The 16559-nt window shown below is 41.6% G+C and overlaps 1 protein-coding gene across 6 annotated transcripts in view; it reads left to right on the forward strand.

Annotated features, from left to right (window-relative positions):
• ZHX1 (zinc fingers and homeoboxes 1) overlaps positions 1–14281 on the forward strand; it is a 31498-nt gene extending 17217 nt beyond the window's left edge. For 2 of the 6 annotated variants that reach the window (XM_066176524.1, XM_066176497.1), the window contains one exon: positions 98–10524. In XM_066176524.1, the coding sequence (XP_066032621.1) occupies positions 106–2730 (2625 nt within the window). In that variant the 5' untranslated portion in view covers positions 98–105 and the 3' untranslated portion in view covers positions 2731–10524. Of the gene's footprint in view, positions 1–97; positions 10696–11838; positions 11977–13883 lie in introns of those variants that run through there. The other 4 variants (XR_010719444.1, XR_010719442.1, XR_010719443.1 and 1 more) reach the window with 4 other exon arrangements.
• Positions 14282–16559: the final 2278 nt, after the last annotated feature.

Here is a 16559-nt window from a genome sequence, read left to right on the forward strand (position 1 = left end):
TATTATTATTATTATTATTTTTAATATTATTACTGTTATTAATCAAGAAGAGCTTGAAGCTAAGTCTGTGTCTGACCAGTTGTTATCATTTTTACAGTAACAGTCATGGCAAGTAAACGAAAATCAACAACACCCTGCATGGTCTTAGCCAATGAGCAGGATCCAGATCTAGAAATGGTGTCAGACTTGGAGGAAGGACCACCTGTGCTCACACCAGCAGATAACCCTACAGCAGAGAGTGTAACAAGTGATGAGGATGTTCATGAGCATGTGGATTCCGACGACAAGAAAAACACAAATAAAGTAGAAGGTGGTTATGAGTGTAAATACTGTACTTTTCAGACTCCAGATCTCAATATGTTTACTTTTCATGTGGATTCAGAACACCCCAACGTAGTACTAAATTCATCCTACGTTTGTTTAGAATGTAATTTCCTTACCAAAAGATATGATGCCCTCTCAGAACATAATTTGAAGCACCACCCTGGAGAGGAGAATTTTAAATTGACTATGGTGAAACGTAATAACCAGACAATCTTTGAACAGACAGTAAATGATCTCACTTTTGATGGGAGTTTTGTTAGAGAAGAAAATGCTGGACAGGGTGACTCTTCTGAGGTTCCCTCATCAGGGATCTCCATTAGCAAAACTCCTATAATGAAAATGATGAAAAACAAAACCGAGGCTAAACGTATTGCTGTTTTCCACAATGTAGTTGATGACATTCCTGGTGAAGAAAAGGGAACTGAAAATGAGCCAAACTCTGAAGAGGTAGTAGAAAACCCCCCACCGGCAGTTTCTGAGACAAAACCAAGCCATTCAGTTGTTTGCAGTGCAGCAGATGTGGCTGGTGCAGTAGTGACCCCAGCACCAGTGCTTCAGCCTGGGGTGGCACAGGTTATAACAGCTGTTACAGCTCCACAGAACTCAAACCTGATTCCAAAAGTACTAATACCTGTAAATAGCATTCCAGCCTATAACTCTGCTTTGGATAACAATCCTCTTTTGCTTAACACCTACAACAAATTCCCATATCCAACCATGTCAGAAATCACTGTTCTTTCCTCCCAAGCTAAGTACACAGAAGAACAGATTAAAATATGGTTTTCTGCCCAGCGTCTGAAACATGGAGTGAGTTGGACGCCAGAGGAGGTGGAGGAAGCAAGGAGGAAACAATTTAATGGCACAGTGCATACTGTGCCACAGACAATTACTGTTATTCCAGCACACATTTCGGCCGCTAGCAATGGTTTACCTTCAATTTTACAGACATGCCAAATAGTTGGTCAGCCAGGACTTGTTCTCACTCAAGTTGCAGGTACAAATACATTACCAGTAACAGCCCCAATAGCTTTGACTGTAGCAGGAGTCCCAAACCAAACACAGTTACAGAAGAGTCAGATTCACAGTGCTCAGCCTATTGCAGAAACCAAACAAGTAGCTGCCATTCCAGCCCCGCAGCCTATCAAAAATGAATCCACACTGGTGAATCCTGACTCCTTTGGCATCCGAGCAAAAAAAACTAAGGAACAACTGGCAGAATTGAAAGTCAGCTACCTTAAAAACCAGTTTCCTCAAGACTCAGAAATTGTTAGGCTTATGAAAATAACAGGCCTCACTAAAGGAGAGATCAAAAAGTGGTTCAGTGATACACGCTACAATCAGAGAAACTCAAAGAATAATCATGGGATTCATCTCAACAATGATTCATGTGCCACCATTGTTATTGATTCTAGTGATGAAATGAATGAATCTCCGACTGGAGTCATGCCACAGAGCAAGTCATCTTGGGGTACTTTTCCTGATTTCACCCCTCAGAAATTCAAAGAGAAGACTTCTGAACAGCTGCAAGTCCTCCAAGCAAGTTTTCTTAATAACCCTGTCCTTACTGAGGAAGAGATGAATAGGTTAAGAGCTCAAACAAAACTGACCAGGAGAGAAATTGATGCCTGGTTTACAGAAAAAAGGAAATCAAATGTCTTGAAGGAAGAGGGAGCTGACATGAATGAAAGCAATGCTGGCAGCTCAAAAGAGGAGTCTGGAGAAACATCTGTGGGAGATGGAACAGCAGGAACAAAATCAGGGTGTTCCACTTCAAGCAAAATAGGCAAAAAATCACCAGAGCAGTTGCACATGCTCAAAAGTTCCTTTGTCCGTACTCAGTGGCCATCTCCACAAGAATACAACAAGCTGGCAGAAGAAACTGGACTTCCAAGATCAGAAATTGTGAGCTGGTTTGGAGATACTCGCTATGCCTGGAAAAATGGTGGATTGAAATGGTATTACTATTACCAGAGTGCCAATGCAAACAGTCTGAATGGCCAAGGCTTTGCAAGGAAGAGAGGGAGAGGAAGACCAAAAGGGAGGGGGAGAGGGAGGCCTCGGGGGCGGCCTCGGGGAAGCAAGAGGGTAAATTGCTGGGACAGAGGTGTGTCTGTCATAAAATTTAAAACTGGAACAGCAATCCTGAAGGACTATTATATGAAGCACAAATTCCTTAATGAGCAAGACCTTGATGAACTGGTAGCCAAATCTCACATGGGATATGAGCAGGTCAGAGAATGGTTTGCAGAAAGGCAAAGAAGATTAGAACTTGGAATAGAGCTGTTTGATGAGAATGAGGAAGAAGATGAAATGCTGGATGATCAGGAGGATGAGGAAGAAACAGATGATAGTGATACCTGGGAACCCCCCAGACATGTTAAACGTAAACTTTCAAAAACAGACTGATGTACAATTTGGAATTTGGGGGCCAAAAACCTACGAATTAGGTTTGATGTTATGGTGAAGAGCCAAATGATTTTTCGTGGCCTTCAGTTCAGCAAGCAGCTGCTAAGCATCTTCCTTCCACCTAAGAGTACAAGGGCAAGATGCTGCCTGTGCAGGCAAGAACTGTTTGCTTTGTTGCTACAGGAGATGAACATCCTCAGGCCTGGCCTGGGACAGGGGGTTACAAATCAGATCAAGTTCAGCTCCTCCTTTTCCACACTACCGATGGGAAGGTTCATGTTCATCATACATGTGACTGCTTCTCAATATTTAATTGCCTTATGTTGTTTAATTCCAAAAAAACACAGACACTTTTTTTTGTTGCTGTAAGAGAACATTGCCTGCTTGTGAAGGAGGAAAACACAAAAACATTAGATGTCTCTTTGCAAACATCACTTCATCTGAAAGGTTTCAAGGCCTGGGTTAATTTCTTAAGGAAAGCGTTGAAAACAGAAGGGGAAAAGTGTGACAAAAGGAACCAATGAACCTAGGGGTGAGGATTGATTGGTTTAAGAAAATAAGGTGATATCTGCACCTTTTGCATATCTTCAGAGTGTCTTGGGTTTACAGAATTTGGACTGAAATGTTCCTTGTTGATAATTAGGAGCTAACTGAATGAGTCTGATGCTAGAAGATGCTTTTTGTTACAGTTAATCCGTGTATCCCACATCAATCTAATTTAAATGCCTGACAGACTTGATGCAGTTAATAGTAACACTTCTACCTTGTGCATTCTTTCCTTTGTTGGAAATGGTAAAAGAAGTATCTATATTTCTGGCAAAAGAGAATAATTTCTTGAAATCTGACACTGAGTTTTAAGGTTAACATAAGACAAAAACTGTCTAAAAGTTGTTCAGAGTTGCTTAGGGATTTGTAAGAATACACAGATACAGAGATGAAAAGCATCTTTTGGTGCTAGTAAGAAAGGTTTTCAAGTAAGTTGTGGCAATGACATGGTGTTTAATTCACAAACAAAATGAAGTTATATGGCTTTTAGATGCTTAGTAATTACAAACACATTAGTGTTGAGTTGTTCGTTAGTGATTGCCCAGTCAAGTGATTTGTGTGCAGGTTTAACTGTAAAACATCCTAATTGTTGAACTCACCACTGTGCTGATTGCTCCTAGGACTGCTGGGTGAACACAGTTATTTCTGGAGGTGGTTTGATCTACCTGAACTGAACTCCAGAAGTAGTTTAATCTGATATAAAACATTCCCATCTTAAATAAGTGTATATAAAATAGAAAAAAAAAAAAAAAGCTATTTGGTCTCAATACGGTGAAGTCATGGTGCAGTTTAAACTAGCAACTTAAAACAATGGGCCAAATTCCCACAAATTAGTTTTGGCAGATGTTTGGCATCCTAGAGAACTGGTACTCTGAGGAAGAGTAGTTGGTATTCTTGCTACTGCCAGCCTGCATTTTTAGGGATAAGTTACTTTATATTTAGATGTCAAGAGATGGTGATGAATTGGTGCTGCTGTCACCATCATTGTCTGCTTTTACATTGGCACTAATGGAATGGATACTAGCAATCTCCTTTTGCTCGTCTGTCAGCATCTTCTCTGTAGGCTTCTGCATCTGATGACTAATGAGGACAGATTAGTGCAGCGAAAATGCGACCTGATGTCTCCCCATCTCCAAGAACCTATTCTAGAATTTTAAAATTAGTCTTTCTTCTGGGCTGTGATAACTGCCAAAAAAACCAAGAAAGCCCTTTTAGTCATTTTCTGAAGCAAAGGAGTCCATGTTAGATCTGATTTTCATGTCTGATTGTGGGTGAAGCCCAGGCTAAGGTAAGAAAGGGAATAGTGTCTGACAAAAAATACTGTTACCCTCCCAGACCTTCTTCTCTGGACTCTTGTAGCTGCCCTTCTGCTCACAGATTGAATTAGCTCCCTCATCTGCTGGAAGATGTTTCATATGAAAGCCATTTACTGGGTGACCTCTTCTGACTGTTTTAAGATTATTGGAGAGAAAAAGGCAATAGCTTATGTCATGATTTTGATGATGAAACTACTCTCTGCCTTCCAAGGCTCAAGCTGGTGAGACACAAAGCGGCCAGCATTGCTAGAGAGGAATAGCCAAGAATCCCTCAATTTAACTTTGGAGTGGGGGCAGAAGCAAACCCATATTGTCAGCATATTTCACAGGCATGGTTATGATTCTGCATGTGAGGTGGTACAAGAGAGATCAAGATATGGCCTTTTCAGCATGGGGTTGGGAGGGATTCTCATTTGTCTGGCCATAGTGTGGATGATAGTAATAGTGTGCTGTTGTACATGCCAGCAGATAAAAGAAAGACTCAAGCTAGCTTCAAGCTCTGTTGGGAATACAGGGTCAAAAATCTGTGCTTGCTGAGTAGGAAAGAACAAAGCTAGAAGGAAAACATGCTATTTTTAAGTTTCCAAAAATATTAAACCAAATCCTTGGGAATATGCCTCTAGCAAGCAAAATCTGGAGTTGCCTTAATCCTTGAAGTTGACCCAGAATTAATTTTCTTTAAAAAAATTCAAAAACCCAAAACAACCAAGCAGCCTCTCCAAATAAATATCTCCATTTTTGTTAGCAGAGACTTATTTAGGTTAGCTAGGAACCCTGTCTTTAAAAATGAGGAAAAATACAAAGATCCAAGTTAATTACGTGATTAAACTGGGATATTTTCCACTTTGGCAGTGTTCTATTAAGTAACACTCAGCTACAGTGGTAGGCCTTAGCACATCTGGTATGAAAAACACAGGAAGAGGAAATACATTGTTTATCAGACTAAATGTAGTTAGATTGGAGGTCTTCTTTCAGTAGAATGGTCAGAGACAGTGGCTGATGCATACTGGGCCAGATTTTCGGTTGTTGTAAATAGTAGAGTTGCCTGTATTCAGTGGTTATACCAGTATTTACAGCCCGATGGGAAAATTAACTCTTTGCATAACATAAACTAAACCATGTGCTGTGGATCAGCTAATGAGAGATGCAGAGTGTACACATAGCACGTTGGGCTACATGCGCATTTTAAGCCTTTCAGCTCTGCCAAGGATGAGGAAAATCTTGGTGGGTTCAGCCTGAAGACAGAAATTGTATGCATTCATTATTGCCCATAGTCTGACTGTTATCCCTGTTTGAACAGTCCATTAATTACCAGTCTGTTTCATGTTCAAAGCATGTGTATATTTGTGCTGTGTACTGGGAGAGAGGCAAACTCCTTCCAGAGGCCTCCCACATCAGGACTGGCATGGGAAGCATTGGAAAGTGCTGTGGTCAGTTGTATCTCTCATTTGTGGTCATGGCTGGTGGGAACTCAAAGCTACTTGTAACAGTGGTTTAGCCCAGATCTATCTCAGCTACCCTTAGGCTGCTGTGGGCCCTGTACAGGCACTGAGAGAAACAGGAACGGCCTGGTGGGTGGAAAGGATTAAGGCACCTTCTCATTCTACCAGTCACATCCAGGAAACTCCCTGAACTTAAGCACATCAGCAAGTGTCTTAATTTATTATGATTCCAAGCACTTCTATGCTCATGAGCAATGCACCCCTGCAAGCCTGGCTGCCTCTTACAGTTTATGCACACCTGCAAACTGTTTTGGAAGCCATATACTGGCAGTGGGAAAGGAAGGGGAAAGAAAATACATCTGGCCCAGGAGTAAGTGTCCATGTGACTTTCTTGATTTTCCTGCATGGTAAGGACTGTGTCTAGATGAACCTGTGATATGTGTTCTGTACTTCTGTGGAGTTTCACCTCGTAGGTTTGAGCCAGGCTTCAGTGATTGTCACTGACATTGAGATGAAGAAACTCTAATCTTGCTTAGATGTTACCTCTGGCTGGCTGGTTTCTCAGTCTTTGTTGGGACTGCTACATCAGAATTCAGTTGTGAGCATCAGTTCCTTTAGAGCTAAGCTAGTGCATTTCTCTTCATCTGCTGTTTCTGCCAGGACTTCCTGCTCTCATGATGGCAGTTGTGCTGTCTCTGGAATTTAGCTAGAGAGAGAATACAGAGAATCCTGTGCCAGAATGGAGAGGGAAAAGAGCTAAAAGAAATAAAGCAGTTACAACCAGGGACAACATCCACCATCACAGCATTGTCCTTCTTCGTGGCATGTTTTGCCCTCACTTTCAAGTGCAGTGAAAGAGCACAGTTCCATCTTAAACAGTGCTGTTTTCCCAGTATCACCTCTCAATGACCCCGAAGTTAGTGCTGGAAAAGAGAAAGTCAGGCCTATATTCCCCTGGAGGTTTGAATGAACTAAGTACTGGCCTGTAAGAAGTGAACAGAAGGGAAAACACAGAAGCTTGAAGGCTCTGACTTTTGCCTGCCCTGCAGAATTTGCTTTTCTAGAAGTTGATAAGCAAAACAAGTTTAACTCCTTCTGTTCTGACAGAAAGAGTAAATTTTTATAGTCACTCCTTTTTAGCACATAGAAATCTCTTGTTTGAAAGCAGAGAAAAGATTCCTAGTACCTGATTATTAGAATTTAGTGTATTATCTCTAATACGCTACAGTAAACGAGGCCATTCCTTTTTTTAACCTTGTCTGCTGCCATGTTGAAAGCTGCTTTTTCATTACATTATGAACTGTAATTCATAATTCAAAGTTACTGTCTGTAACTTTGCTGATTGGGAAACTCATGCAATGTCTACACATGAAATAATTTTCTAATGGATGATCTGCTCACCTTGAACAAAAGCAGATTTTCTTTTGCTCTCCAAGAAATGCTTGAGGCAGGCAAATGCACTCCCTTCCCCTCTACAGAGCACAGAAAGGATTTCTGGATCCCGTGCAAAGTGATTCATGGCTGTACACGGTCCCCATAGGCCAGAAAGCCCAAAGATGCAGACATTCTCCTCCTCTGTTTTCCTCTGAAATGAGAGCACAGCAGTAACTCTGACAGCTGATCTCTGGCTGCTGAGTAACCAGGCTGTGGTTTAAGGTGGGGAGCGTTTTCCCTTTTGCACTTAATGGAGTACTGTGTATTCAGGCTGGATGTCAGTATTTGGTTCTGTAAATATGTTAGTATCGATTTGCATCCTCCACCTGAGTCTAATACCTGTCTATATTCATATCTCCCAAGGAGAGAAGATAATCTTTAAGCTTCTGTAGTGTTAAATATCCCTGCCCTAACCTGAAGGCACAAAAGTAGAGTGCAATGAAATATAGCTATTTTCTTTAATTTATTTTTTTCTTTGAAAACAATTTTGCTTGCATTCAGTAGTAATAGAGAGATAGTATCAATGACCAGAGTACAGTAAAACTTTTAAGAATTGTTTATAACACCTGGAATGATGGTGTAAATTAAAGATGGAAAGGGCTAGTAGAGGATTCAGTTCTCTACACTGAACAGTGCTGGGTTACGTATGTATTCTCCATCCAGCTTGTGGTATCCTATGATAAGTAGATTTACCAGGAAGCATGACACAAACTTACCAGGTCAAGTTACTCGAGGTTTGCTGATGTATTAAAATTCTGTAGGAAAATATTTTGAAGTCAGAATTTCAACAGAAAGTGAAAAATCCCCTTATTGGCTACTAACACACAATAACTCAAATTTCTGCATTTTTCCCCAGTTCTAAAAAGGGATATTTTGAAGCACAGGTGGGTTATAGCCAGTATTTCCAAGTTTAATGGTTGGAGTTCTTGGGGATTTTTCTCTCTCTGTGGGGAAGAGCATCTGCACATTTTCAGTGACCAGTCATTGCAATACCAACTCACACAACATTATAAAATGTGGAGGGATAACTGAGAATGTAGAGGGATAGCTGAGCATCCTGTAGCACTTTTCATGAATTAAGGTGAGATTTGTCTCATGTATGTTGATGTCTGCACTGGGGTAAGACACTGTAGGTAGTCAGCACAGCAAGGAATGCAAACCTGCTCATCCTGCATGCCTGGAGTCGCTCAGAGGAACTACACCCCAGATCCATTGACTTACCCTGACTTGCAGGCAGCGGCTGACACTGCAGACATGTGGCATTGTAGAGAGAGATCTTCTGGCTGGATTGCAGCACTGATCTTTGTGTTGTGGTTAGCAATGGTACTGACCTCTGCTTCCAACTTGATGTTTGTTGGGAAATGAGGCCCCTTTTTTTTTTTCCTCCTTCTTTTTAGAGCAGGTAGCACTACAGTGGTGGATAAAGTAACTGATCCTTGGTTATAATACTGTGGCATAAAAATGCTTTGGGTTTTCTCAAGTGTTTTAGAGATAAGGTTACTGTGTGAACATTGGACTGTGCATAACCTAGAATGTGTTAGGACACATAATATTTGTGTCCCAGTTGATTGAAGTATTTCCTTTTACTTATTCAGTACTAGATATCTATCATGAAACTGTCCCTAAAGAATCTGCTAGAATGACAGAAGAGTCAAGTCTTGATCTATGCTATGAAATGATCAACCAGCTCTGCTGTGATTTCAGAATGTTCCCCCCATCTTCCAGTTTCACCTTACAAAAGTATTTCCAACCCTGCATAGTTGGCTATCTGTATGTATGCTTACAGTCTGTACAGAAATGCACTAAAATGAGTTCCCCTACCTGGGAAGGCTTTATATTGTATAGAAAATGTGGCACTAGGTACTGCTCTTCATGTGCACAGGAGAGTTAACAGGTGTCAGTCTCGTTTACAGAAATGATGGCGCTTTGCAATTTTCTATAATATATTGCAATATATTTAAATGTCCTCTTTGACATGTGAAATGAAATTAAGTTAATGCATTGTTATGTATTTGAAGTATGAGGAAGATGATTCACTAACGACCAGCAAGGTTTTTAGAAAGGTGTCCAGTATGTAGCCGTCTGTGTGAACTGTCTGGTGTACGTGATATTAAAGGAAGCAACAATACTGTCACTGTTTAGAATGAAGAGTTTCTTTTGAATGATGCAATAGCTTACAATGTCTTTCCTTTGTAGCTGCCCAGTGTGGTGAAGGGGAAGCAATTCTTGAAAAATTTCAAGATAACTGGTTAACTGTGAATGGGCCTAATCTTTCGTGAAACCAAGAAAATTTTTGGACACACACGGGACTTGAATACTCAAAAGGATTGGAACTTAGTGTTGTGCCAAAGTTAAACTACTGCAGTTGGCAGTTCTGCACTGTAAATAGAAGACTGATTAAAAGACAGCTTGTAAAAAAAAAATTCAAATTTTAATACAGTACATTTTTATTCTGATACATGATGGAAACATTCTGTTTCAGACCTTTTTTGAAGAGGCTTCAGTGACCACTAGATTTTGTCCTCTTATATTTTGTTTGGCCTAATACTATATGTTTTAGTAAGATGGGCTTTATTGCCTGTGTTCTTTGATATGTGATTAAGCTTATAGCTTTGAGTGACCAAACATTTTACAGAGTAAAAGTTCTTAGAAACAGTATAATGTAACTGATATTTCTGTGTCTTATTTATCAGGCTCTGCACAAACTTGGGAAGTTGTGCTGGACTTGTACAACTCATATATGGGAACGCAGCATACTTCTGGATATTGCAAACCTAAGCCTTTGTGGCTGTATGGATCTTGTCTTTGGATTTATTTTTGTTATTTTTTTTGAGGCAAAGAAACGAATGGATGCTGCTGTAAAATATTTGTAATATTGCCATTATTTCTTTCTGTAGCAATTATTGCTTTTGCTTCAACAGATAAAGAAAATAAATCAGAGATAGAAAAATCCTAAAGACGCTGGTAGAAGAAAGGATCATGTGAGAACTTCTGAAAATAAACTTTGTACCAAAAATTTGAGAACAGAAATAATGGAATAAATGTCTCCTTACTGAGTGTGTGTGGTTTAAAGAAGTGGTGTGGAAACCAGGAATCATGTCTGTATGAAGATGTCACAAACTGAATCTTCTCAAATATCATTTTCCCTGTTACACAAAACAGAATTTCCCGAGTTCCTCAGATGCAGTGAATTTGGAGAACTGACTTGGCTGGACAGGCATTGTGAGGTCAGCTGCACGTGTGAGTCAGTACAGCTGCTTGTTGCTGAACTGTTCTGCTGTGTCAGCAGCCCAGGGCCATTCATGTGATTTTTCTCATTACGGCAGATGCTTTTTATTTTAAATATTCAGGGTGGGGAGAGTAGGGATGAATAGGAACCACCTCCTTACTGAAGTCCCTGTCAGTTGAACAGGCTGCTTTAACATGTGTCTTCTCCTGAGATGAGAAGGGTCTGAGGAAAGAGCTGCTGTTGAGCTGGGCCCTTATCCCCTGAGCGCACACGCTCACAGCCGCTCCCTGCCGGAGGCAGTGCCACTCTCTTGCTTTGGTGTGATCCATCACACCCTCTGTTCCAGCTGGTGAGCCGCAACTGGAGGAACCTGAGTCTGAGATTTTCCTGCAGGACCTGGCATTGTGCTCTACACATGTATTCCCAGCAAAGAAAAAGATGCCTAAAGAGAGAGAGTCATTCCTGTGCTGTAGGTAATGTTAGTCTGAAAAATGGCATCTCTAGCTGAAGTAGTGACCTAAGCACAGGACTGGAGATGAGCACAAGTCGTCACCACAGCTTGGTGTTTAGCCAAATAGTTTTCTCGGTTGAGTAAAAAAAAAGGAATGCTTATTCAAGAATCCATCAGCTAAATGAGGGAGTTATAAGAAGCACCAGATAATGCCTACAGTCACCTTTTTTTAAATGTACCTTTTTTGTTTACAGTGTTATCATCAATTCCAAAATGCTGTAATTCAGTAGATAATTTCACGAGATCAGCTGGCCTTGTGGGTTGTTTCCCCCTTCCCAGCCCCTTCTTCCCACCATCTTTCAACTTGCATTTGTTTTCGTAACAATACTATCAACTACTATTTTTGCAAATTTAAAATACCAAGCCACTTTGTATAATGCCTTTTTTCTTTTGTATGCCAGAAAGTCCCCTCTATAAATTGTTCCCTGTGGGCTTGGCGTTGCTTTGAAATATTGCTGGTGGAGGTCCCTAGTCTCAAATAGATGGTGGTTTCTAACATTTTTGGTGGTTAAATGACTTGTTGCACTTCAAATACTGTAAAATGAAATACTTGAATATATGGTTCTACTGCTGTTGTATTGAACTACTAGCATTGTGATTAATTTCTCTCCCATGTGTGTTTCTTTACAGGTTCAGTGTTGGGCTGGTCCTCATTACCTTAAAATATTTGGTAGAAGAAAGAAAAGATGGAAAAAGGGAATGAAAGTGTGTGTCACACCTAGTTGATTTGTGTCTTTGGGTGAAAATAAAGGTCAGTGTTGGCAGTAATTCTCCCCTTAGTGATCTTCAGTTTTCCTAAATGAGAGCCAAAGAGGAAAAAAACATAACTTCAGCAAAGCCTGTCTTAAGGGACTAACAAGGATGAGAGCCCACAAAATAGCCTGTAACAATGACATGTTCTGAACCAGAGATGGTACAAATAATATTGCAATTGTAACTGCTCTCAGTTCTGGAGTTTCCAGCAGCTGGCCAGAGCCTCCAGATGAAGTCCAGCTGCAAGAATTTCTGTGCAAGTATCACACCTGGCACCCACAACATGCAGAGCTGGAGCCCCATAGATGCCCTGTTATGGAAGGGGTTCTTCATTTTTCCTAGAGATACCACAAAGTAAAAATCTGCATCATTGATGTATGTTTTACAGTTTTCTTTGCTCTAAAGGCATTTGATGTGCAATTATTGGGGGAAGGGAGCAATTGTGAGCAAATTCCATTCTGGATTTTTGCATTTTGTTTGCATGTGTTCATTGAGCAGTGCTTTCCCTCTGCTGTGACTCACACTTTCTTCAGGCATTGCTACTTGTATAAAGCAGTAAGAAGACATAGAAGCTAAATTTAATAGTTTCCACTAGTCCTCTCCAGCAGTGCAAAAGCTGTATGGGAAACGAGGCACTGCAGAATCAACAGCTTGGTTGTTTCCAATGTGGAGGCAGCCTCCATATGGAAAAACTGAGCAAGGCCTGAAAAAGCCTGTGATTTGTGAGGGTCACTGAAGGGCAGGCCTAAAGTCCTGGGTGTATTTCTTCAGTGTAGCTTATTTTTTTCTAACTATTTTGATTTGTTTCTCTTTGTTCCTGCTGGACAGCAATGTTGTAGTCAGTCAGCTCAGTTTATTCAATGTTGTTACAAAAAAGGTCTTAAATTGTGACCTAGAGGAGTTGCCACCAATGTTGCGTGGTGCTGCCCAGTCCTGAAAACTGCAGTAGGAAAGTTTTAACCTAGAGAAGTCAGGAATCCACTGTGGTCTCTGTGGCCTGGTTTCATCACAAGTAGCAATTAAGCAACAAGCATAAGAATGGCCAGGGCAAGTTACTGAGTTTTCAGAAAAAAATGATAAAAGTGAAAAAAAAAAGTGTAGAAGGAGGCATACGAACCTCACCATGCTCAACCCTGGGACTCTGTTGGTTGTTTTTCCAGTTAGAGCAGTAGATTGGACATACCACCCTTTGCCATGACTTTTGTATTCACCTATCATCAAGGTACAACCTCAGTGCTTGTACTACGTGGCTGAGTGAAACAGTTCAGACACATGATCACATCGGTACTGGAAATGTGCAAGCTTGCCTGTGAAGATCACTGTTTTAGGATTCTTTCTAGCACTTGGTCACTTTCTTCTATCTTTCCAGAAAGCTTTTTTCCTCTTTTTGACAGCTTTCTGGTCAAACCCAAGGGTGTACTCATTCTGCTCATCATTTATCCTACTAGACAGAAAATAGTTGCAAAACCCATTAATAGCTGAACACACCTGTGTGCAGTGCACCCTTTTGGCAATAACAACTTTATTGGGTTTTATGAGGCTTGAGGGGGATGGATTATGGCCTAGTTAATATGGCTTGCCAGGGGCTTGAAAGGATGCACTATCTTAAGGTAGAGCAGGCAAATGAACCATCTTTTGGGGGATGCATCTTCTCCTGTCTGTCATAAGGACCCCTAAGAAGCTTTTAACTTCTATTAACAATAAACAGTTCACTCTCTTTGATTTCCACAGTGCACCCCTCACCTCCCCACACAACTTTTGTTGTGTCTGTCTAGAACCAGAACTTACTGTCATCATGTTATGCTAGTTATACTAGAGTTCATCAGAGCTCATCAGAGCTTTTTTTTGTTTGCAGTTTGTAGTAGTGATAACGTCTCTCTGCCCCAAACCATTAAATGTTATTTGTATTACCCTCCCAGCAGTCGTGGACAATATCCCCTTACGTGTGACACCATGCAAAGAAGATGAAAGATGGTTTCTGCTGTAAAGAACTTTTAATCTAAATAAAAGGCAGGAGACAAGGACACAGTGAGACAATGTCAGCAAATAAAGAGCTGCTCTTCTTCTCTTTTCATGGTGTGTTTAGGGAAGAGCGTATGTTGTGACTATCCAACAAGAAAATGAACCTTCCCTCAAGGTACGAATATTTCACAATGTCTGGAAGAATCCACTTAACAATTCAGGAGCCACCCCATCCTTTGTGGAATGCTGCCCGTGGGCCTTACTTGGCCTCTCTTTCTTTGAGGAGAAAACTACTCTCTCTCCTGCTTTTTTTTCCAAAGGCAGCTGCTTTCCAGTGTATTTTAATAAAGCCATGTGAACTTTATTATTGCTGGCCAATGTGTGTGAGTAGTGCCTACCAAGATAGGACCCTGGTTACCGACTGAGGTTTCTTGTTTCTGCTGTGTGTGGTTGATGGTCTCTGTAGCCTTTGTGGTGTGTCTGTGTGCTGGCGTAAGAGTGGCTGGACTGTGGCTAGGACCCATGGAGGCTATTACAATACAAATAACAACATCAGTAATTGAAGAAACACTGGAGGGGAACTCTTCTGAATTAATTTTGCCTCAGAGTAGACAGGAAAATGGTGAGAAGAGGGGCTTTAGACAAACACTGTCTTCCATGCTGCATTTTCTTTTCCTGGCCAGAAGATTCAGGCAATAGGACAGTGTAGAAAAACCCTGCCTATCCGAACCCTGGAGTTGTGTTCACAACCTGGGCTGTCTCTGGGCTCACCCTGACTGCAAGATGAAGCACACTGGCCTTCCCCTGCTCGCCTGCCCCTGCTCACCCAGGGTGAACTTGGGTCACAGCCCCTCACTGCTGCTGTAATGAGGCACACTCGTGTGAGCAGCCACAATGGCTTTGCTGATGCACAGGAACTCGCTTGGAGGCCACAACTTACTGGAGCCCACTTTTATTGGTCCAGTGTTCATGTGCCAAGCTGGTGGCTGGCAATGGAGTAAGACCTTGGCTGCCTTTAGGGAGAGATTCATCTATAGCTGCTTCTTATCCCTGAAGCCACCTACACAGAGCAGATGCAGCAGCACAGGTTCTTGTAGGGCTCATATATCTGAGCCCCCTCAAAGCTGCCTCTTCCAGGGATGATGTTTTCTCCTCTGTGAAGCCAAGGCTAACAGCATCAAGGCAAATCATGCCATGCAAACTTGAGCAAACAGCTTTACTTAAGTAGAGTGAGAAATTTTTTTCTGGCAGCTACACTGATGATTTGGATCTTAGGGGAGAAACTGAGCAAACCTCCAGTGCTGACGAGGCAGAGGGATTTCTTAAATTTGCATTTTTTCATTTCTGCAACTAATATATGAGGAGCTTTTTAAATGTCTTGAGGGGAGGCAGGATCAGGGGAGAGCCAGGCAAAGAAGAAATGAAGAGAGGCAAGACTTTGCCCATGACTTACAACTGAAACCACACAGTCAGCTGCTAGGCCCCCTGTGTGGCACTCGGGAATCATGGCTCTCCTATCACTGATTTACCAGACAAAGGCATTCTCTGCATTGCAACACAGAGCCTTTTGTAGACCATGTTGGTATCTTCAGAAGAATCGATGGTCAAAACCCCCAGCCCTGGAGGGCTCTGCAATCCAAAGCTGGCAGCCAACCAGCTGCTGTGGGATTTGCCCCTGGGGATGCCTTGCTTTTTGTGTTTTCCTTTGAGCTGTGGCCACATTTGACTTTGATTACTCATATTTCTTTTTTTTTTTTTTTTTTTTTTTTTTTTTTTTTGGGGGGGGGGGTTCTTTTTGATTTGTGCTTATTTTTCTTTCTGGATTTTTGTGCCTTGTTCATCAGACCGGTGTGTTGCAGTGTGACCTGGAGTAGGGGGAAAGGGAACGTGTGTCCAGTGTATGTGAGAAAGCACTACAGGTGCTGAAACTGTTCAGACACTTGTGCCAGCCTCCAGAGTCTGACCCCCGTGTGCCTTGCCTACCCTGGTCTGCAGGCAGGAGGAAGCCAGATGGTTTTGATGTGCATATACAAGTGATTGTCCTCACCTACCTTGATACTTTTAACAGAAACACTGAAGCTGACATGTCAAGCAAACTCCTGGTTCTCTCGAGACTTAATTGCTGAACAGTTTCCTCTGTGCTGGAGGGCTTGTTTGCCAAACAGCAGGTTTACAAGCAAAAGAAACATCAATCTGCTTTTATTTTTCTGATCAAATCCAACTACCAAAGTTGAGTTTCTACCCTGGCATTTATGCCAGGTCATGCTACATCCATGGCATGGAAGAGTATTTTAAGCACATAAGAAGAAAAAAAACCCTCTAACAATAGCAAACCACGTGTTTTACATGCCGACTAGAAGGAAACCTTTAAAATCATCTACACAAGGAGTGCTTTGGCTTCAAAGCTGTTCTGGTATAGACAAGTTCATTAGTCCATTTTGCAGGCTAAGGAAGTACAAGGAGGACTTTTCAGCTCACCTTCTCCAAACCTGTGTGGTGATTAGATGGGACAAAATGGACCTTCCTGGACGGACGGACTGGAGAGAGAAAACAGCACAGCAGTACCCTTAAAACTGTGCACAGTAGCGCCACTAGGCAGGGCAGGCAGCCGGGGCATGTAGAGCTCTCAAAGAGCA

This window comes from Chamaea fasciata, unplaced genomic scaffold, assembly GCF_029207755.1.
Source record: "Chamaea fasciata isolate MVZ Bird 193981 ecotype frontalis unplaced genomic scaffold, bChaFas1.0.hap1 SCAF_1, whole genome shotgun sequence".
Classification (NCBI taxonomy): domain Eukaryota; kingdom Metazoa; phylum Chordata; class Aves; order Passeriformes; family Sylviidae; genus Chamaea; species Chamaea fasciata.